This window comes from Phaseolus vulgaris, chromosome 10 (genome assembly GCF_000499845.2).
Source record: "Phaseolus vulgaris cultivar G19833 chromosome 10, P. vulgaris v2.0, whole genome shotgun sequence".
In the NCBI taxonomy this organism is placed as follows: Eukaryota; Viridiplantae; Streptophyta; class Magnoliopsida; order Fabales; family Fabaceae; genus Phaseolus; species Phaseolus vulgaris.
Window position 1 is genome coordinate 4464943 of NC_023750.2, and position 22559 is coordinate 4487501.

Sequence of the window (22559 nt, forward strand, 5' to 3'; positions counted from 1 at the left end):
CCTTCTTTACATGTTTATCTGCTATAGTGAGATATTTTATTCCTTCTTTACATGTTTATCTGCTATAGTGAGAATTAAACCAGAAGATTTTTAGTTTTTGATTCACTACACTGTTAACCATGTGAGGGAGAATATAGGTATTGCTATAGTGAAAAGCTAGAAAGAGTAGGTTGCCAAAAGTTGCTCTATTGCAGCAGATAATGGTAGTTCTTCTGACATTGAGGTCTATCATATTTTATTTTATGCCAAGTAAATAATAAATATTTGTATTTAAAATTGTTGTAAGGCTTTTTATGAAAATATGTACTTTAGATTGACTTTTACTTTACGAATTAAATATTTCAATTATTTAAAAATAATATAAATAATTTATTTTAATTAAATAATGATGCTTTTTAAATAAAATCTATGTAATTTCTTTCTTTTTGGATGTTTTGGTAAGATACAATGTGTCATGTAAAGTATAAAAAAATAATTCAAAAAATAAAACTTCACAAAATTACAAAAAATTATTACAATTTTAAAACGAAAGAAATCAACTCTCATTAAATATTTTTTAAAAGAAATAAATAATCTTTGATTATTCCATTCTAATTATAAATTCCTAAGAATAAGTCTAACATCTCATTGAATTCAAATAAATATTTTCCATTTTTATTGTAATTTTGTTTTTGTTTTAAGATGGGTAAACTAAATATATTGAAAATTATACTACTCATACATATATATATAAACCTTTTAACAACGTTATTATAAGATGTTAGGTTGATATTTTTCCTAACCTAAATTAATTTTAAAAAAAAAAATTTAGTGTTAATTAAGATTTAATTATTTTATAATTTTAAGTATTTTGAATTGAATTTTTATCAATTTTTTTTATTAAATGTTCAAAATATTTTTATTTATTTATTTAAGTATTTTATCATTTGATTTTTGAAGTTTCCTTTATATCTAAATCATCTGTTAACTTGTTCGTTCTCTCTCCTTTTAATTTCTTCTAACTTGATCAATTTGACTTTTCTTTTCCTTAATAACGAGTTGATTAATAAGTTGGAAGAAATTAAAAACATAAGAAAATAAAAATAATAATATAAAATTAAGCAATAAAACACTTAAATAAAAAAGTTAATAAAATAATTCTTTTAATTGGAACTCAATTAAAAATATCTAGATTTTTTCTATAATTAAAATTTAATTAAGTTTTTTAATATTTTTTCTTAATAATTCACGTGACCTAAGTGGAAGTCTTCATAACTGGATTTTGACAGGCAACAGAATAAACTAATTCCCGCCCAATTACCGGTCACAAAAGAATACCAAACCCAAAACCCAACACAACAAAACAACCTCGTCTAACTTCCAAATACAAACAATCCCTTTCCTTCTCCTTCAAACCTCAAAACCCTCTCTAAGCAAAGCATCTTTCTCTTCACTATATCACCACCATGCCTTCTTCTTCCCCTCCACTCATACAAACAAACACACCCTTACTCCTCACGCTTTCCTCACCACCATGTCAACAACAACACCAACAACAAACCAACAAACTTCCTTGGCTCCTCCCCGTCTCGAGTCATCGCATGTCCCACCGCTTAAATATTCGAGCCGAGTCCAGATCAAGACGCTACTGGTCCGACTTGAAACTGCGGTGGGACAACGCGTAACTGTTGGCGGATGGGTAAAATCAGCCAAGGAAGTGGAGAAGCTGGCGACGCCATTAGCTGCCGTGAACACTCACGGCAACGAACGTGGCGTTGCCGGACAAGGTAGGAACAAGGATGTGTCGTGTGTGGAGATTCTGCAGTCGAGGATACCGTTGATAAGGAGCATATTGGATGTGTTTGGAGGAAGCGGTTACGTGCAGCGCAAGAAACATGAGTCTGTTGTGTCTGAGCCGAATCATGCAAAGCTTTTGCCTCCAAAAGCTTCTGTTGTGTATTTGCTTCTCACAGATGGATCATGCGTTCAAAGCCTTCAGGTTTAATGCTCTGTTTGGCTCTGTGGTTTCGTTTTGCTTCTAGAGTGCGTTTTCAAAGGATCCAATATCAACACACCCTAACACTCCATTAGTTAAAATATTCATGTAGTTAATTAATCAAAATTCATTATTATAATATTGTCTGCTAGACCAGAAGCATATAATTTCCTTGAAAGTGAAAGCCTTTGGTTTTTTATCATCACTCTCAAAACATAAAAAGAAACTTTTTCTATGGAATTTGTTTGATGTGATATATATGCTTAACTTCTACACCTAAATTTCCTTATTTGAAGTTAAATCATTAAGTGGGGAATTTTATGGCTTATTATGTGCCTAAACTAAAGTTACAAACTTATGGCTTTCAAGCCTTTTATAAAGCAAAGTAACTTAACCATGAAATGAAACACTTTTGATTTGTATGTTTTAATTGAATTGTTCATTGTTTTTCATGGTTTTTTTTATGGTTATTTAAACACTTTCAGGTTGTTGTGGATTCCTCGGTAGCAAGCCCAAGCAGGGTTATGGCTACTGGGACATGTCTGTTAGTGGAAGGTCAACTAGAACGTGCAGAAGGGAAGCATCGTATTCAGCTTAAAGCTGAAAAAGTTCTTCACATTGGAACAGTTGATTTTGACAAGTACCCATTATCAAAGAAACGAATTCCACTAGATACATTGAGAGAGTACTCCCAGTTTCGGCCTCGAACAACCACGGTGAAATTCAACTTCACATTATAATGTCCTGTTCGTCTTCCATAGCTACAACTTTTGCATGTTAACACATCAGATTTTCTGAAAACTGATACGTGATAAGTTAATTATACTTTCTTAACTGAGATAGCCAACATGACATGACATACCTTATTATTCTTAGGCTCTTAGCTGATGTAGCATCACTGGGGATTTGAGTATGTTTTGTGAAAATGTAACTTGGTGTCACAATTTTGATGTTACAAGCAAGATCCTATTTATAAAAAGTGGACTTTAAGCATAATTGAGCAACTTTAAGCATAATTCAACCGTATAAAACCGACACCTGATACCTTATACCATATTAAAAAGTGAACTTTAAGCCTAACTTAATCTATGGAAGGATTGCACCTACTTATATATATTATGAAATGTTTAGTTGATGTGAGATATGCAAGAAGCAATACATTATTTTGTCTATTTATGTTAGTTTTGTATGATGAGAAGATTGACTTTGTTCTGTTTCTAGGTGGCAACTGTGATGCGGATTCGTAGTGCTCTCTCTTTTGCAACTCACACATTTTTCAATGAACATGCATTCATTGATGTGCAAGTACCCACTATAACTACCACAGACTCAGAAGGATTTAGCAACATGTTCAAGGTTACCACCCAGGATCAGGATCAGAATCAGAATCAGAAAGCAGAGAAGGAGAAACTAGACACCATTTATGAGAATGAAGGTGTTAGCCTTGAACATGTGAAGGCAGCTGTAAAAGAGAAAAGTAACATAGTTGAGCATTTGAAAAGAACTGAGAGCAATAGGGAAGCACTGGCTGCTGCAGTTCAGGATCTGAAGAAAACAAATGACCTGGCATCACAATTTGAAGCAAGAGAAAACAGAAAGTTAGGAAAATATTTTAAGGAAGATAAAGTAGACTCTTACAAGGATTTTTTCCCTACCCAAACTTATTTGACTGTCTCTGGTCGCTTGCATCTGGAGAGTTATGCATGTGCTCTTGGAAATGTCTACTCTTTTGGACCTAGATTTCTAGCAGATAAAACGGATTCTGCTAAACATGCTGCAGAAATGTGGATGGTTGAGGTGGAAATGGCTTTTTCTCAGTTAAAGGTATCACTTCTTTTTGTTCATGTGCAATCATAATAAATTGCTTAATTTATCTCCTAGTATAGTTAAACATTCAAATATCTTATTCCAGTTGACTCAATGTTACTTAAGGATTGGTTTCCAATCCCTCTGAATTAAGTTTGGTTCAACGTTCCTTCAGGTAGTTTTTGATGCATGGATAGAACAGAATGGAACATTCTATTCTCTTATGTTTTCTTTGGTTCCACTACCCTTTTTAGTAGAACCAAAATGTTCCAGATCAACACTTTGTAAATTCTTATATTTTGATAGAAAGGCTTTTGTATCATTTAGTAGCATGATGCACTTTGTGTTACTTGCAGGATTCCATGAACTGTGCTACTGCCTTTCTCAAGTACCTCAGCAAATGGGTTTTAGATAATTGCTCTGAAGAAATGAAGTTTGTTGAAAAAAGAATTGACAACACCTGTTCCAATCGTCTTCAGCAGATTATTACAGCTTCTCCTGAAATGTTGACCTACCATGAAGCTGTAGAGATTCTTAGAAAGGTACCGAATCCTAATGAACATCTCATTTTGATTTCTGCCATTGTGATCTTTCTTCTCAAAGAGAAGATAATTATTTTCCATTTTAATGCTAATTAGTCATCCTTCCAGTTTGAAGATAAATTTGAAACAAACTTTGAGTCAGGTGTTGTACTCACTTCAGAGCACCTAAGGTATATTGATACTTTCATCATATTCTGAATCTGCTGATTTCTAACTAAGAGAAGAAGTATTCCCTTCACCATTATCAGTTGCTTATGGTTCTATTTGTTTCTTGGTAGCTATCTCACTGAAGCCATCTACATGAATCCGGTTATAATATACAATTATCCAAAAGAAGCTAAGCCATTTTACGTTCGCCAGAATGAGGATGGAACTGTTGCTGCATTTGACTTGGTTGTCCCAAAGGTATGTCTCCAAATGTGACTACTACTAGTGCAGTATGTATTGATACATGTGTTGAAGTTCTCAGAAACATTTTGCAGCTTGGAGCACTAATTTCTGGGAGTCAAAACGAGGAACGTCTTAACATGATAAGCTCCAGGTACTACTTCTCTTTTATGTCTTCATATTGGAAAATTTACAGCCAAATGGTTGATGAACCATTAGATGTAGCAGGAGAGCAAGTTTGTTCACAATTCAGAATTTGAAAACTGTGAATGTTAAGAGGCCAATAGTAGAAATAGTAAAAGAAATGTACTTGATTGTTGATGAACTGAACAATCATATCAGGATACATAATGTTTAAATGATACATAATCATGTTCAATTAACTCTAGTAAAATGGAAATCAAATCATGCATCACTTGAAAATTGGTGGGGACAATTAACATTTGGTGATACCAGGTTTGTTAACAACATATTTGGTAAAGTTTTTTCTTTTCTTTTGTATTGAATGGCAGGATTGATGAATTAGGTTTGTCAAGAGAGAAGTATGAATGGTACCTAGATCTTCGTAGAAATGGAACAGTGAAGAACTCTGGCTTCACCCTGAGGTTTGATCTTATGGTTCTCTTTGCAACTGGCCTTGGCAATGTGAGGGACATTATCCCTTTTCCAAGAAGCTATGGAAAAGCCAACAACTGATCAAGTTTTGAGCTCAAACTAAGAATATTGAAGTTGCATTGGAGGCTATTGGCATCAAAATTCCAATATGCTTGTGTAAAACAACAGTTAAAACATATCAGTTGTTTATTTGTGTGACTGATGTATATAAGGAATGTGTAAGTAATGAAATTTACTCAAAAGTCTTGTGAAGTTCTTTCTTGTGCACAATTAATCTCCCCAAGTTTCTGTTTGAAGTACTAAAGTTTGATTTATTGAACTCTCAAAAGAGTTGTTGCTGTGGTTTGAAAGTTCACTGTGGGGAGCCTGAAATTATTTCAAGAGAAGTTACTAAATTCATATATTAAACTAATATTATTTTTTTAGAGTAAAATTGAAAAAAAAAAATTTGTGTACACCAAAGGAATCTTCTCTATATATTGTTATAGATATATAGAGGGAAAATAAACTTTTAATATTTCTATTTTACTCTTAATTATTTTATAATATGGTTATTACATTCAAATATTTATAATTAACTTCCATAATTATTTATCAAAATATTTTTTATTAAATTAAAAAAAAAATAAGATATATGCGTGTATGCTCATGTATTTTTCATCTATAATAACAGAATATTTTTTTATAGATTTAATTACTTTTTTGTCCTCATATTTTTTTTATTAAAATTCAATTTACTATGGTGATTTGAAAAAAATAATAATTTACTATAATGATTTTTTAAAAAAAAATCAATTTTATCTCAATTTTTTTTAAAAAGTTTAATTTAATCCTTCTCTTAATTTTCCACCAACAACCATTGTAAAAGGTATCTAATAATCCTTCTCTTAATCCTTCTCGTAATTTTTACACTCTTAATTAGTTTACTTCCTCTTCGTTGTATGTGCGTGTGAAATTTTAACTCCATCCATAGGTGTAAGAAAGTTAATTTTACTCACAAAAAAGTCTATTATCAGTATAATGTATCCAATTTTTTATTATGATTTTGTCTTATTTTTTATAGCTGCAAGAAAGTATTTATAAAGCATGTTGTTTAGATTAATGTTTTTATTTAACTGATGTGTTTCATCTACGACTTAATAAATATTAATATTTTAATTATTTATAAAAATTGATAATTTTATTAGTTTTGAAAAAAAATTAACTTTTATCAATTTTATTAGTTTTGAAAAAAAAATTAACTTTTTATATTTTATGTATAGATTTTTTTTTTCTAATATAAATATTAATATTTGTTGTAATTGTATTTTGGTGTTGGTTTTGAAAATATCATAACTCTTTTGTTCATTATCATTGAATTAGAATTTGAATTGAAAAAGGCGCATATAATTCACTGTAGAAGCGACACCTTCAAGTGTTCGAGAAAATGCCAGACAGAAAATCTTATGTACAGAGTCAAATCCTCACTCTAAGAAGGTCACCCAGGTTCCTCCCCCAACTAAACCACACCACTCCCAACCCCAAATCTGCCACCGCTTCCGTAAAGAAATCCAATGATTGTACTGTTGAGTCGAGAATATCTCCTAGACTTAACCATGGGGACGTTGGGTTTTCATCTCTTAGGCGATCTCCCAGGTTCAACAACGAGGGTGCTGGTCGGGGAAGTAAGAAGGGTGAAAATAGAGAAATCATTGGAGTTAAAACAAAAGAAAATTATGTTGTTTGTGATGAGGGTTTTGGTGGAAATGGGGGAAATGGGGGAAATGGAGAGAAGAGAAAGCGCAATGGCGATGAAATAGGGAAAGGGTGGACGAAGGAACAAGATTTGTCTCTTCAAAGAGCATATCTTACTGCAAAGCCTAGCCCACATTTCTGGAAAAACGTTTCCAAACTGGTATGCATCCCGCTCTGTGTGTATGCAGTAGAAAATATTAACTGAAGTTGAATGTTTGGGATTGGCTTGTGTAACCCTTGAAAGCTCACTGCTTTGTGGTTGGTTTACAGTTTAACGAGTTTTAATATGATTGTTGATAATGGAAGAATGGATTCAGAAAATGAAGCAGTTTGCTATACTTTGAAAACTTGATTGATGATTGTCTTGTTTTGCATTTGTTTTGTTGTCTGCTGAATTGTTAGAAAACATATATGGTGCTTTAAGTGTGCGGTCAGAACTTGCATGTTATTTTCCGCTAAGAATTGCAGTGAATAAGTTATTGTACTCTTTTAGGCAAAGCTTTAGTTCTGAAAGGTGATAGCTGTTTGTGTTTGAATGCAGTGATGTAGAATGGGATCAAACTAGGTTTCATATTTTTTGTATCCTATCATGTTAGTTACTCAAGTAATAGGAATTCCAATGAGTTCCAAGAACACAAAAGGTTTTATTCTTGTATTGGTTGAACCATTGCCATTCAAAATATGTTGCAGGTGCCTGGAAAGTCTCAACAGGAATGCTTTGATAGAATTCACTTTGACCATGTGACTCCAGTTCTATTGCAGCCTCGATCAAGGGCAAAGACATTGAAGTCATCACCCATTCAGGAATTTTCTTTATCTGCAAGTAATCTTCTCAACCCTATTGACATAAAAGTTAGAAGATCTAATGTTCTAAAGCCAAAGAACATTACTACCCAGAAGTCTGTTGAGAAGCTGTTACTGCTTACAGATGATCTAGACCGCGCAGGGGACATATTTTCTGTTCTTGAACCAAAAATAGATTTGTCCACTAATGCTTTACAGCCCAGTGAATCCCTTTCTACTCCACAGCAGCTAAAGGAAAACAAAGGGTTCCTGCAAAGTTGCACTGAAACATCATCTTCAAGTGGTAATAAGCTACTTTCAAGATTTAGTGGCTCCCACATTACAGATCTTGTTAGTCCTCCAGTACTGAAGAAAGTAAAGAACAGGGTATTGCATGAGAAATATGTAAACAAATTGCGCTGTAGGGAATCTAGGAGAAGAGCAGCATCTGAGAAGATAATTGGCGAAGGAAGAAGCATAAAGAGAAAGGATGCAGTTAAAGCTGCAAAATTTGCCTTGGTTTCTGAAGCTAGAGATGCTATCAATAAATTTCGTGAGTTGCAAGTCAATGTCATGGATAACTGCTGTAGTTCTGATGAAGATAACGATGATGACATTCAATTGGAAGATGAAAGTGAATAGGTTCTTTCTAGTGAAAATTATTGTCTAATTGCTATGGTAGTTTGATCTGTACTTTTAGAAAATTATAGTCTGTTCTGTAGCCTACTGAATCTGATGTTTTGAAAAATCAGACTCTGTAGGATTGTTCTGTTGTTAATATTAGTGTGTAATATACCCATTTTTTCATTATTTGGGTATGAATTTGTTTTGACAGATAACACTTCTAAACAAGAAAATAAGAACAAATTAACTTTTTCATTAAATTAGCTTATACATTTAAAAAAATTAAAGAAAATCATTTATTTTTTAGGATAATTTAAGGTTGTATTTTGGATTTTCTTTCACTTGATCTTATCTTAGAATTTTTTTAAAATTTAAATCTTTTGAAACTATTTTATTCTAATAATAAATATTTTTTAATTTACTAAAAAATTGATATAGTATGATTTTGTTTTTAAGTAAATTTGTAAATTTTAAAATATCTATCTATAAAATAAAACTTAATCTAAATTGTATATTTTTTTATTCCACGATTTAATTATGCATAATTATAAAATTAACCCCATCCAATTTATCCCTACAATAAAATTTAAAAATATGAGAATTTGATTTATTTTTTAATAAATATTTTATTTTATAATTATGTTTAAATTTTCTTATTCGTGGCCAGTATCCATGATCACGATCACGGATAAGAAAATTCAGTATAATAACCATTTTAGAAATTATTATTTTAAATAATAATTTCCGTGCTAAAAATATTAGAATCCTAATTCAATTTTATTGATTTCCTTCTTCGTTATGATTATTTATGTCTATTATCCTTTGTTTGTCATCATTATCTATACTTTGTTTGCATTATTTATCCTTTGTTTGCACTATCTATATAACCATTGATTCTTCGTTTTCTAACTCATACTTTAGAAATAATCAAATTTAAAAGTAATAAAATGCAAATTATTTGATATACAAAATGTGACAGTCTTGAAAATAAAGATCAGAATATACTTGAATTTTAAGATTGTTTGACCCATGATTTGGATTTATCCAAATATTAAAACTATAAGTTATAAAATAATGTATTGCATGTGATTGAGAAATTAAATCGAAAAATCGAATGTGAATTTCGAATTGCATATGTTTAGTAATTCTTGGTTGTTCATAAATTGGCAAAGTGAATTTTGATAATTATAAATTAGTTCCAAAGAGTTGAAAATTACATGGAATTGAATATGTTGTTAAAAGTACGTGTAACTGGAACAACGGTTTTATCTCACAAAAAATCTTGGTCAATTTACCTTGTCGATTTTTCAATTAGTATATAATGTTAGACCAATTGATAGATTGGGTAAAATGAAAACGAATTACAGATACAAGGTATAGAGAGTTATCTACCAGTAGTGTAATGAATACATGCTCAAGAGAAAATATAAATATGCTAATTAAATTTTACTTTTCCCAACTATTATTTCACATTCTTTGGCATCATACTAAACTAATATTCACTTATTGTAGTTTTTTCTTTCACAATAAGTTCATGCATCCCTTTATTTCATTGCCATGCCATGTTGAAATAATGCAAGCTTGGTGAAACATTTTTTTTTTCTTTTGTTTGAGAACTTGAAAAAAGTACTTACTTTACACCAGTTATAAGAAGGCAGAGAAAGTGGAGTTGCCTTTGGAGACAATATGTTGCAAAGTAGAACTTCTATCCTTGCCAAGTTCCACATTGAGAAAAACTCAATAAGAGTGCATGTGACTAGGAGTCATACCATTGTTAACCTTGAGGAAAAAAGCTTAAGCTCATATGAGTTCCTCTCATTTTTCTTTTCCTCTTCATTGACATTGTCAACTCTTCATGAACCATGAGATGAGAGCATATAATATGTTCTTATTGTGTTATTAGAACATAATAATCCACAACACCAGATAGTAAACTACCCGTAGTTCATTTCATACTTGATTTCTTTCTTTCTTTTGATCTAGAACCCCAGAGGATAAAAGGGATAAGAAAATGATGGCATAAATAATAACTTAAATGAAACACCTATATACTATGCAAGTGGTTATAATTTCTATGCAAGTGCATGTTATTTCTGCACTAGAATATTGAGACCAATCACAAGAGTTTCCTATCACCTCAAATCTATGGAAAAATATCCCTCATCTAGCTTCCTCTCCTTTTTGATAGATTGTGCTATTAGTGATAATAATTTCCAGTAAATGATATTTTTAGTCTGATTTATAATATATTTTTCTTTTACTTGAATTGAATTTGCGTGGATTGTTGATATTCTTAAATTGTTACGTTATCACTAAACAAGAGACAAGACACTTTTTATTTGTCGCAGATCACCCAATGGAGATGAAATCTCGTGTGCTACATATATATAAATTATTAAGTGGTAAATTGATGACTTTTCTATGACAAGTTACTATGTTAGAAGTAATAATTTGTCCCTAAGAACGGATATCGAACCCACAAGGAACAATTGAATTTTAAAGTGTAAGATTCACTAAATATTAAACAATAAAATAAAGTTGTTGGAAGTTGTTGTATATGATTGCAAGTCTGTAAATAAAACAAGTAAATCATTATTTATTCAATTAGGAAAATTGAAATTGGGGTTCATACTTTTCACTCTTTTGTATTTTGAAAAACATGATAATATTCTATCTTTGATTGATATTGATGTCCATGTAAAATTCATTTCTATTGATTTCTCGCATATAAAATTATTAAGATAGTCTCCTAAATATCGATTCCTCGCATATTTATAAAAACTCTTTATCCTTACGAGAAGATGTTTGATATCAATTAACATTTCAAATATATTCCTAACATTCAAATATGTTAAGCATTATCATTTAGGTTAGATGCTTAGAAGTACTTTTCAGTCAAATCAAGGATCAAAATCATGATAAAACAAACATTAAGAATAAAATGATAATATCAATCATCAATCAAGAATAAAATATATTATATTTAAATATCACCTCAATACATAAGAGTTTGAACAAATTACTCTCAATCTCAAAGAGTAAAATTAGCCACTCATGTTGGCCATTACAAGCATGGAAAACAAGAAAAGAAGATACATGATGTTTCTGCTTGACGACTGCCTCCTTTAGGATTTTCTATCACCTTCTATTCTCCCAATGATCTCAATGATTTCTAGGGTTATGTCTCATGCTTTCTATTTAACCTAATTGGATAACAAGTTGTTTAAAATGAGATCTCATATTTAGGTTTGAGTCTTGATTGTTCTATATTATAACTGCTAAAAGTAGGAGAAAAAAATAATCTTTTATTAAAATGTGAGTTCATGTGAGAGGATGGAATTTTGTAAAAGATTCTAAACTTGTGTCTTTGACTATGCAGTTATTAAAGTAACTTTTTTAAGTTTTATATGTGCAAATTTCTAAGCACAAAAAGAAGTAGTTATACAATCTGAGTATTAAAGTTACCTCATGAAAGAATTCATTTTAGTTAAGAAAATGATTTCGACTTTAGTGTTGTGTTTGTATATTAAGAGAGAAAGGATATAGGTGAGAAAAAAATTAAGAAAAATTTATAAAAAATGTGAAAATAAATTTGAGTTTTATTTTTAAATAAAAATTACGTGCCACTTAAAAAATACTTAATTTTTAAATAATTATCTTGATCAAGTTATATTATCCCTCACAAATACTTATTATGTCCAGCAAGTGGTAAATTGATCCAAATATAATAAAAGAATTTGTATAATATTAATTGTAAATCAGAGATAAATATGAAAGATTTTATGAGAAATTACAAGTGTTAATTTCAAAATCTTAAATTAAGTAAAGATGAATAAGTATAAAGAGAAAGATATCTATCACTTTAAATTTTTAAATTAAAAATAGTATATTTCTTACATGAGAGTTGACCCATAAGTCATTATTTTTAAAAACTCAAATTTTATATGTAGTAGAAGGACCATAGAACTTAGTTTTTCACTTAGTGAAAATGAAGTGTTCAAACATATTACCCATGTGATTGTCGTTTATGTTTAATATTTGGACCACTTGCATGTGCAAGTTATCATTTAACCATGTATGTACTTATTTTTCTTCTTTCCTAGGAAATGGAAATGGGGTATGAGTCACCTATGGTAAAATTGTGCACAAACCCTACCAATTTAACATAAATTAATTTTAATTTATAAAGATTTTTTCCCTCTAAAAGAGTTTATGGAAAAAAACTATCAAAAATAAATCTTAAAAATAATTGAAACTTTGAAAGCATAAGCATTTTTTAGCTTCCTTCCAAGAAAATATTTATAAGTTTTCTCATGGCCTTTTAGGTGTTGTAGTTGTATTTATAAGAATTAAATTAGAAGTTGATTTTAGCTTTAATAAGATTCAATTTCTTTTCCTTTATGTTGGAGAAAAGTCCAACACATATTTTTTTAATTAAGTGCTAAAAATAATAAAATATAAAATATGGTCATACTTTCTCTATAAGACAAAAGTATTTGTTCAAAGTACAAATTAAGTAAGACATAAGTGTTTAATCTGTCAGACGATATGATACTATGCAGTCTTGCTTTTATGTTTGATAAGCATTGTGAAACACATATGATACATGTATAATTTTAAGTTAGCATAGTTTCATGAATATTCATATGTTTAATCTATATTATAAGGAATGTTTGTCTCTTATATCTAATCAAGGAGATCCAAACAAAACTTACATTATATCGATAATTTTTTGAAACTTAAGTTAAAGTTGTTTTGCTTTAACAACTTCCAAGTGCTTGCTTTGTCAACCTGAAAATATCATCTGCTTCAGACAACTTTATCTTTTTTTACAAGTAAAGGCATTCTCCAATAAGCGATAAGTACATCTAACTATCAAGATATTACTTAAAGAATAGCATAATATTTAATGCATCTTCTACGTCCCAGTTCATCAAATGTAAGGAAGACATTTAAGTAAGTATGAAGTTGTACAATGGTCAAAAAAGGATTTGCAACGAATCTTTTTCTTTTGTGCCTATATAAAATTCTTCATCGAGAAGAAGAACAAAAGAGTTTGCATTGCATAAATGAAAAAAACATTGTCAAAATCTTTTGAGCCCTAGAATAACTTTACGAGAAGACAATTGTGTTTTTTTATAAAACCAAAAAAGAGGGTTTAATTTTGTAATGTCAAAAGACGCAATCTATATCTAGTGAGAAAATCTCATGACCTTTTAATCAGACCCCAAAACAATTTCTTTGTCTTAGCTAATATTAACTTGTTAAACAATAAACGTTAGTCAAGATTGACTTATTGTTAAACAATACTCATATGTTAGTCAAGAGTGACTAGAAGCCAAAAAAATACTCTTGTATCTTACAAGATAGTGGAAGTTGAACAATTATTTGAAACTGTTTAAAAACTAGACGTAATTTGTGTTGTCAAAAAATATCTCAAGTAATTTCTTTCCTTCCTTATCTTATTCTATTGCATGTTACAATTGTTGCAATGATCTAAGAAGGAAAAGTTTTAAAACTTAGTTTGAAAAAATTCTTATTAGTTCATCTGACCAATAAAAACATATTGCCTGCACTCTTTTATATGATACTTACGAAAATTTACCAAATTTTAAAAAAATATAATTTAATCATCTCTTCTTATGTTTTTTTACTTTTTACACTTTATTTTATTTATTTATTTCTATAAAATTATCCTTAATTAGAAATATTTTTTAGTTTAATAAATAATAAGTGGAATGTATACAATTTTTAGGCAATTTAATAGTCTAACTTTATCTAATAAACAACATTTTACAAACTTATTTTGACTATTCACATAGTAATGAAGAATAATATTAGAAGGTTCAAAATTAAAGATCTATTTTTTATAAATAACATGCAAATAATATATTTTAACACTTAAATAAGACATTGTCTATGGTAAGAACAAAAGATAATACACTAGGTAACACAATGTATATATATTACAGTAAACAATATATAGTTTAGATTATACAAAGTAACATGTAAACAGAGTCAAGTGCTTTAATGACCATAAATATTTTATTTTATTTTTTTTGAAATTTTCTATGTTGTCTTTTCATTATTTATGAAGAAAGAGACTCTTCACAAAAAGGCAAAGACACAAGGTATTAAATAAATGACCATGAAATCTTGAGTTTTAAAAGTAAATAAAGATGTGGATGGGGAATGTGTAATCATAATTTTTTTGTCTTTATTAACAAGTATAGAATACAACCTAAAAATTAGTCTCAATATCTTAACTCATTATTTCTAATAATAATTCATAAAACACTTAAAAAAAACTAGTTTTATCCTTTCTAAAGTACTCCTAACTAAGAAATATGAGTTTATATTTCATATTTGTCTTGATCAAATATGGTTAATAATATTTTTTTTTTTATTTCTTAAGAGTGAGTACCTCAAATACGTTACTAGATAAAAAAATACTTGAGGTACTTGATTTAAGAAGGAATAAAACCAATACTAATAATTTTGGACAAAAATAAATTCAATTATTAATATTTTTTTCTTTAATAAATTTATTTTAGTCACTTAATTTTAAAAAATAAAATAAAAATCACTAACAAATAGGTAGAAGATATTCAAATGTATGAATACCACAATATGTATACCCTCCTCATTAACAAAATAAATAATTAAAATACATAATCTATTATCCTCCAATAACCATTTGTTGTTGTTCTCTAATATTTATTTTCATCAACATTCTCCAAAATAATGATAATGTTTTCATTAAAAAGACGAATTGAAAATAATTATAATATATTATATTATGAATATTTTAACAATAATATATATTTTTAGTATGTAATCGCTTGTGTAAAAAATGTAATTTATATAGATGTAATTGATCATTTTATGAGAATAATTAATTAGATTAAAAATGTTTTATTACTATTTATATGTTTTAATTATTATTGTGATAATAAATAATTAAAAATTATTAAAATAATATATAAAATAAAATAAAATAAAATAGTTATTTCACTCACCACCTCATTTCCACACTAATTTATTTAATTTAAATAATTTTCCTTTTTCACTCATTTTTTTTTACTTTCCATTAATCATTCAATGTGTTATATGGAACACTTCCTTTTCTCTCTCCATTCATTTGACTGTCCTTTAATTGGTTAAAATGTCATTCGTGACACCTTTTAACATAAAGTGTTTGGACCATATTGTACTATGTTTTTTTAGCACCAAATAATACTATTTATAAACATGGATAATTTTATTTCACAAGTGATTAATAATAAGTTAATATAATTAATACTATAAAATTGTTATAGTAGTTAATAACCATGTTAACCACATTAGATATATCAATAATTCATAAGGGTATTAATTATTTATTAAGTTAACCATTGTTAAATATTTTAGTTGCTTCATTACATTGTTAACCACATCAATAATGATATACATGCTTATATTAGTGGAAAGATAATCATATTTATACATGCTTAATTATTCATGTGCGATAATAAGTGACCACCTTTATTATACAGTAACAATTGACTTTAGACATGTTTCAATAAAATAAGTAAAACATTTATTGTGTTCATAATTCCCATTATAAAATTTCATAATGTAATATTTATGATACAGTAACAATTGACTTTAGATATGTTTCAATAAAATAAGTAAACCATTTATTGTGTTCATAATTCCCATTATAAAATTTCATAATGTAATGTTTATTGAAATAAGAGAGTATTATGTATTTAAATAGATTTAATTATCTTTTCGTCTTAACCATTATTTTTTATTTTATTTTATTAATATAAGATTTAATTAAATAGTTCAGTTTAAAAACTAACAAAGTGATTTTTTAAATTTTAATAAATTTCTAAAACATATAATGTGACGAATTTTCTATATATTTTAATTGACCAAATTAATTTTATTAACCGTAAGTATAGGTTTAGTATAAAATATAGTAAATTAAATCATCAATATATGTTTAACCATTTCACGGTTATGGTTAATTGGATAGAAATAAATTATGATATTAGGTTTTTAAATATTAATATATTTAAATTAAAAATAAATTATTACTAAATTAAGTTTTAAATATTTTATAAACTTGTATACTTTTAATTATTTTTTTTAAATATTCAATTAAATGTTTAAAATATTTTTTTATATATTTTTGGGCATTTTGTTTTCCGATTACTATTTAATGTTTTTTTTTTCATTTTCATTTCGTAAATATATTTGGGTTTTCTCTCTTTCCTCTTTTCCAATTCACCACTTATTCGTTAACTTGTTTTTGAGAAATTAAAAAAATAGTCGAAAAAACATAAATAACAATTCAAACAACATAATATCTAGATTGAATTAAAATAATTATAACCATTTTAATAAAAATAGTGAAATTTATGAATTAATTAAAGCATAATTAAACTTATTTTTAATAAAAAAAAATATTAAATTAAATATAATAAATAATAGAATAAGAAGGTGAAAAGTTAATTTAATAACAATCTTTTGATTAAAGAAGAGAGTTGTTGGAAATTTCAATGTCAAATATAAGAATATTTAATATTTAATAATATACAATTGAATAGTATATCATTAAATGTAAAATTTATAACATAAGCTGATATTATTTATATATATTTAATAATATATAATTAGATGTAAATTTTATTTTATAAATTAATTTTATTTAATAATATATAAAGATGTAAATTTTATTTTATAAATTAATTTTATTTAATAATATATAAAGATGTAAATTTTATTTTATAAATCGAATTAAAAAATATATAATTAAATATAAATATTATTTTATAAGTTAATTTTATAATATTAAATTATTTAATAATATATAAATAATTGTAAATTTTATTTTATAAGATTGAATTAATTTAATATTTTTTCTACACTTTTAAAGTTTCTAATAATGTTTGTACAGGTGATGATATTTGGGAAGAATATAATGGAAAGTTTGAAAACAAAAATGAAAGTTGTATTGTTGATGAGTGATGAAGATAAGCAGATAAACCAAAATGTGGTTGAAGTGAAAGAAAGATTACATTGTTGAAGAAGAAAGCAAGGTTTTGATCATCTATGACAAACACATCTATAGTGATAAGGGCTATTGATTGGATCATTCCCTTCCACAGGAACCTGCTCAGCTCTGCATTTGTACTTGCATCCTTTACATTCATTGTAAGTGCAACTTGGTGCTGTTGATCCAATCATAGCTCTCCATGATTTCCTCATTCTCCATGCTTCATTGCCACCCTATATATCAATCATTCCACAAACACTTAGCAGACAAAAAACAACACAAAAGAAAAGAAGTTTTTCAATTTGATCATAACCTTTATTCTTTGATCTCTCTCAGAGGACTCCAGCACCCTAGCTTCTGTTTCATTAACTGCAGCAGCAACAAATAGTGTCACAGATTTCATGAAACACATAGAGATTCTGAGTTTTGGTTACTCCAAACAGTTGAATGCCAAAAGGGTAAGTACAATGGCACACCCTTCTGATTTAGCTCTAACCAAACAAAAAATGCTTGAGAATATATAACATGCAACAGAAAGCATGTTTCAGCAGCTTAATAGGAAAAAATCATTAGAATAAACTGATAACAGATAAAAAAAAAGATATGAAGAGCACAGAGAGATAAAGCATTAGGATAAAAGAAGAAATGAAGATGTGGAACAAGAAGAAGAAGAAGTAGATTGCATTTGCATGAGTATGACCTTGCATTAGTTGAGAAGCAAAAGTGAAGGCCAAGAGTATGAAGAAAAGCTTAGCTAGTTTGGTGAGTTGTTCCATTATTGTGTGGTGGAAGAGTTTGAAGAGGGTGTAAGCATAAATGGAGAAGATGTTAGAGAGAGAGAAAGGGAGGAGAGAGAAAGGGTGGGGTTGATAGCAATAAAGAAATAGGGTAAAACCTGCAAAAGTGACAGAGGAAGATGATGAAGAGAAAGCATAGCCGACAGATAGCCCATTGTGACCAACTCCTGGGGAATTCTAGACTCAACTACAGTTACTACATTGCCCATACCATAACTCCAGTTATTAGATTTGACTTTTTTTAAGTTCAAAAATAAATATGTATTATTATTTATTTTTTTATAAAAAATTTTAAGTTAAGTATCATTACACTGATACTTTAAATAATAACACTCATATGTTATCACACAAAAATATATTATTAAAAAAGTATATAAAAAAATTAGAAAATTAAATCAAAACTCATGTATTAGCATAAACTATAAATAGATAAACTATATTTATTTATTAAAAATATACATTATTATTACACTCACATAAATATTTTTTTAAAGAAATTTAAATGTGAAATTTAATTTTCTTTTAAATTTTAACTAGGAGTTTGTGTATAAAATAGATCAGTAAATTTATTGTCCTAAAATTTTAGATTAGAGATATTTTTTTATATATAAAATTTTATGATTTATTAGTGTTGAATTTTGTAGTGTTGTTATAATAAATTTATTATCATGATGTTTTGGATTAGAAATGTTATTTTATTTCCTTATATATAATTTTTATGATTTATTAGTGTTGAATTTTTTATTACTTTTTTTAAAAGAACATGTAGATGAGGAATCTTATATTTGAGGATTCTTAAATAAATAAATAAATTATAGTATAAATTTACTTTTGTATCTAAAATGAAGTTAACTTCCAGAGGATAAATTTCCTAAAATTTTAAGAAATCATATGGATGTGAATTATTGTTGAATTTTGGTGAATGTGATGTTGTCATCTAAAACATTAAATTAATGAAGTTTCCATTTTCCATAAACCGACAGACAATAAGTAAGTGCACAAAATACGAGCTTAGGAAGATGGTGCTTCTTAATTTTCTTTCTTCCATTAATCTATTTTCTCCACATTTAATTATACCCCTCATCTTTAAAATCTCATAGCAGAAAAATTATAAGATCTTTGTTTTAATAATTTTAATAATATAGTTTTATATGATTTATCTCTTGAACTTATAATCCTTACAATGGGAATTATATTCATTTTTATTGTATGAATCATATATTAAGTCATAAAATTAAAGTTATAAAAAAATTCATAGAAGCATGCTTGTATGATATAAAAATAAAATTAGAATCTTAAATAAAATCTTTAGACATAAGAATAAAAGTTATAAAAATATCTTAAAAATGATGTGACACAATAAAAATATCTTAAAAATGATATGACACAATAAAAATATCTTAAAAATGATTTGACACAATAAAAGCATCTTCTTACAATTAAACAACACAGGTAAGATTTCAAGATATAAAAATAAATATTTGTTTATCTTAAAAGTATTTTTTTCTCAAAATGTTAAAGAGTAAAATACTGAAACAAATGTTACAATAAATTTAGAAAAATAATATGACTTAATTACAGTTATTAAAAAGAAAATTAAGAGTCTATTTGTTAAGTCTTTAAATAAAATAGAATGTGGTGAAGGTGTATATTTAGATATGGTGGTGTATGACTAAGCGTGTGGGACAATGAATCAAATGCCCGACAACTTATGGCCAGGGTTGAGCCACCCATTTCATTTTTAAATCATTGCAATTCATTCATAGGTTATACTAATGAAAAACCTATAATAAAAAAAGAAAAGTAATGTTTGTGTTAACACGATTGTGATATCTTGAATAAGGCAATTTTTCTCTCACAAGCAATTTTAATGTCTTTGGTTCTCTCGTGAAAAAATTGGTTGGAGAGAATCTTAATTGTTAATTGATTATCAAATTAGAGAATAGTTGGTGAAATGAAGGTTACGCGAAAGTCTGGAAGAATGTAAGTTAACCACTTAATCTCACAAGTAGTTGTTGTTAAATCTTTATATTTTGCTTCAGAGAAACTCTTAGAAATTGTTTACTGTTTCTGGGACTTTCAGGAGATAAGAGACTCGCCCAAAAAAACAGAAAAAACAGTTATAGATTTTTGAGGGTCGGGACAAGTGGCTCAATCTGAGTCACTATAAGCTTTTAAATGAAACTTGGTGGGTGCAGAGACAAATTGATTAAGATTGTTAACGTTGAAGGAAATGTCAAGTCTAATGTTTGTAAGGTAGATTAATCGTCCAATAAGTCTGCGGTATCCTGAGATTTCATCTTCATTGAGATGAATTCCTTCAGTTGAAGAGAGGCGGGAAGAATGAGCTATAGGTGTAGGCATAGGAGTGCAGTCTTGCATACCCGTTTTGTGAAGAATATCTATAATGTATTTTCGTTGACTAAGATGATTCATGAACTATTGCGGGCTACCTCAAGGCCTAAGAAGTAGGTGAGGTCTCCCATATGGTTATATGAACAATCTCAGCATGATCATTCACAGTAAGCACAATATCATCCAAATAAACAAGAGTAATAGTAATGTTAGTGTCATGATAAAATGTAGTTTTGTGAAATTAAGAAAGTTGACAACTTTTCATACTATTGTCTTCCAGCTTGTTGAAGGTCATAGAGAGACCGCTGAAGTTTACAAACACTGTTGTTAGGGAGAAGAAGACCGGGGGAGGCTGCATGTAAACTTCTTCATGCATATCTCCATGTAGGAACTTATTATTATCATCCAATTGTGAGTAGCAATAAGAGCAAGAAGGAGACGAAGAGTAGTCAATTTTGCAACCAGTGCAAAAGTATCCAAGTCAAGACCTTCCAACTGAGTGTAACCTTTGACAAATAAACGTGCCTTGTAATGGTCTACAGACCCATCTGATTTGTATTTAATTTTACAAATCCTTCTACAACCAATAGTCTTCTTGCCAAGTGGAAGGGAAGTAATTTGCCAGGTATGATTGGCATCAAAAGCATCTAACTCAACTTTCATTGCTTGCTGCTAGCAGGTTTGCTTTGAGGCTTCATTATCATTGCATGACTCCATATGGGATGAAATGGAAATAATCACATGCTTAAAACTAGGTGACAAAGCATGGTACGAAACATAGTTGTTAAAAGGATAGTGAAAACTTACACTGTTTACAGCAGACAAATCAATTTGAAATTCTTCTAAATAAGTTGGAGGTCTCCTTGATTGTGATGAGCACCAAGGAGGAGGATCAACAACATTTTCAATATTGGTGGTTCCAATAATTTATAAGGTGCAGTGGAAAAAGAGAGAGATCACATTGGAATCATAATTGGGAGGAAGAGGTAAAGACAAATTGTTTGGACTCTTTTGAATATCATTAGTCAATTGATATGGAAAATGAGTTTCATGAAAGATAACATGCATTGAGACCTCAATTCTATGATTTTTAAGATTGAGAGAGATATAACCTTTTGTAATATGCTAGAAACTAAGAAAAATACCATGGACAAAATGTGCATTTAATTTCTTTCTATGTGATGTGAGAGTATTAGAGTAGAACAAACACCCAAAACATGCAATTTGAAAGACCACAAAGATTTTCATTTAGTTTTTCATAAGGAGAAAGATTTTGTAATTGGGGAGTATGATGGGAGTAGGAGTACAGTTAATTAAGAAAGGGACATGTTGAACAAAAAAATTCCAAAATAAATGAGGTAAATAAGGTTTCAAAAGCAAAACATGAGTCATATTTAAAAGATATTGATATTTGCGTTCTATAATGTCATTTTATTCAAGGGTTTCAACACAAGTGGTTTGATGAACTATACCTTTAGCAAAAAAATAATCTTTCTTAGAAAATTCAGCATCGTTATCAATTCTAATAGTTTGATTTGTAGTTTTAAAATGGTTTCAATATAAGCAACAAAATCGACTATATGACTACAAATTTCAGATTTATTGTGCAAAAAAATGGTCCATGTAAAGCGAAAGAAATCATCCACAACAGTAAAAAATACGGAAACCTTGCATAGAATTTACAAAACACGAACCCCAAATATCCATATGAATCAACTCAAAAAAATTTGAAGTACAAGAACTTCTTAAAGTAAAAGGAAGCTTCTTCTGCTTGGCAAGATGACAAGTATCACAAACATCGAAATTCCAAGCAGAAATATAAGGGTATTGAGTGCTCAAAACCATTAATCTTTCATTTTGAAAGATATCCCATTCTATGATGCCACAAATTTATG

At 28.5% G+C, this 22559-nt stretch overlaps 3 protein-coding genes across 4 annotated transcripts; 2 read left to right on the forward strand and 1 right to left on the reverse strand.

Moving 5' to 3' along the window:
* The first annotated feature begins 1449 nt into the window (after window positions 1-1449).
* LOC137819325 (asparagine--tRNA ligase, cytoplasmic 2) lies at window positions 1450-5577 on the forward strand. Of its 2 annotated transcripts, none has more exons than XM_068623130.1 (8): window positions 1450-1978; window positions 2461-2691; window positions 3197-3799; window positions 4138-4323; window positions 4420-4493; window positions 4602-4728; window positions 4806-4864; window positions 5223-5577. In XM_068623130.1, the coding sequence occupies exons 1-8, from the start codon at window positions 1514-1516 to the stop codon at window positions 5404-5406; spliced, it is 1929 nt and encodes a 642-aa protein (XP_068479231.1). In that variant the 5' UTR covers window positions 1450-1513; the 3' UTR covers window positions 5407-5577. The 2 variants fall into 2 exon arrangements, with proteins under 2 accessions (XP_068479231.1, XP_068479232.1); XM_068623131.1 differs by having other exon boundaries at window positions 1451-1978; window positions 4432-4493.
* Window positions 5578-6678: 1101 nt separating this feature from the next.
* Window positions 6679-8647, forward strand: LOC137819659 (uncharacterized). The gene is made up of 2 exons (XM_068623561.1): window positions 6679-7219; window positions 7750-8647. Exons 1-2 carry the CDS (start codon window positions 6752-6754, stop codon window positions 8482-8484), a joined length of 1203 nt encoding a protein of 400 aa, XP_068479662.1. The 5' UTR covers window positions 6679-6751; the 3' UTR covers window positions 8485-8647.
* An 8775-nt stretch (window positions 8648-17422) lies between these two features.
* Window positions 17423-18453, reverse strand: LOC137818752 (EPIDERMAL PATTERNING FACTOR-like protein 9). The gene is made up of 3 exons (XM_068622348.1): window positions 18213-18453; window positions 17826-17881; window positions 17423-17745 (listed from the first exon to the last, which is right to left on the reverse strand). Exons 1-3 carry the CDS (start codon window positions 18286-18288, stop codon window positions 17563-17565), a joined length of 315 nt encoding a protein of 104 aa, XP_068478449.1. The 5' UTR covers window positions 18289-18453; the 3' UTR covers window positions 17423-17562.
* Window positions 18454-22559: the final 4106 nt, after the last annotated feature.

Coding starts and splice junctions, on each gene's coding strand:
- LOC137819325 (XM_068623130.1), top strand. CDS start 1,514: ATGTCAACAACAACACCAACAACAAACCAACAAACTTCCTTGGCTCCT. Junction 1,979..2,460: donor CATGCGTTCAAAGCCTTCAG/GTTTAATGCTCT, acceptor AAACACTTTCAG/GTTGTTGTGGATTCCTCGGT. Junction 4,324..4,419: donor CTGTAGAGATTCTTAGAAAG/GTACCGAATCCT, acceptor AATGCTAATTAG/TCATCCTTCCAGTTTGAAGA.
- LOC137819659 (XM_068623561.1), top strand. CDS start 6,752: ATGCCAGACAGAAAATCTTATGTACAGAGTCAAATCCTCACTCTAAGA. Junction 7,220..7,749: donor GGAAAAACGTTTCCAAACTG/GTATGCATCCCG, acceptor AATATGTTGCAG/GTGCCTGGAAAGTCTCAACA.
- LOC137818752 (XM_068622348.1), bottom strand. CDS start 18,288: ATGGAACAACTCACCAAACTAGCTAAGCTTTTCTTCATACTCTTGGCC. Junction 17,882..18,212: donor TGCTTCTCAACTAATGCAAG/GTCATACTCATG, acceptor TTGCTGCTGCAG/TTAATGAAACAGAAGCTAGG. Junction 17,746..17,825: donor AGAGAGATCAAAGAATAAAG/GTTATGATCAAA, acceptor ATTGATATATAG/GGTGGCAATGAAGCATGGAG.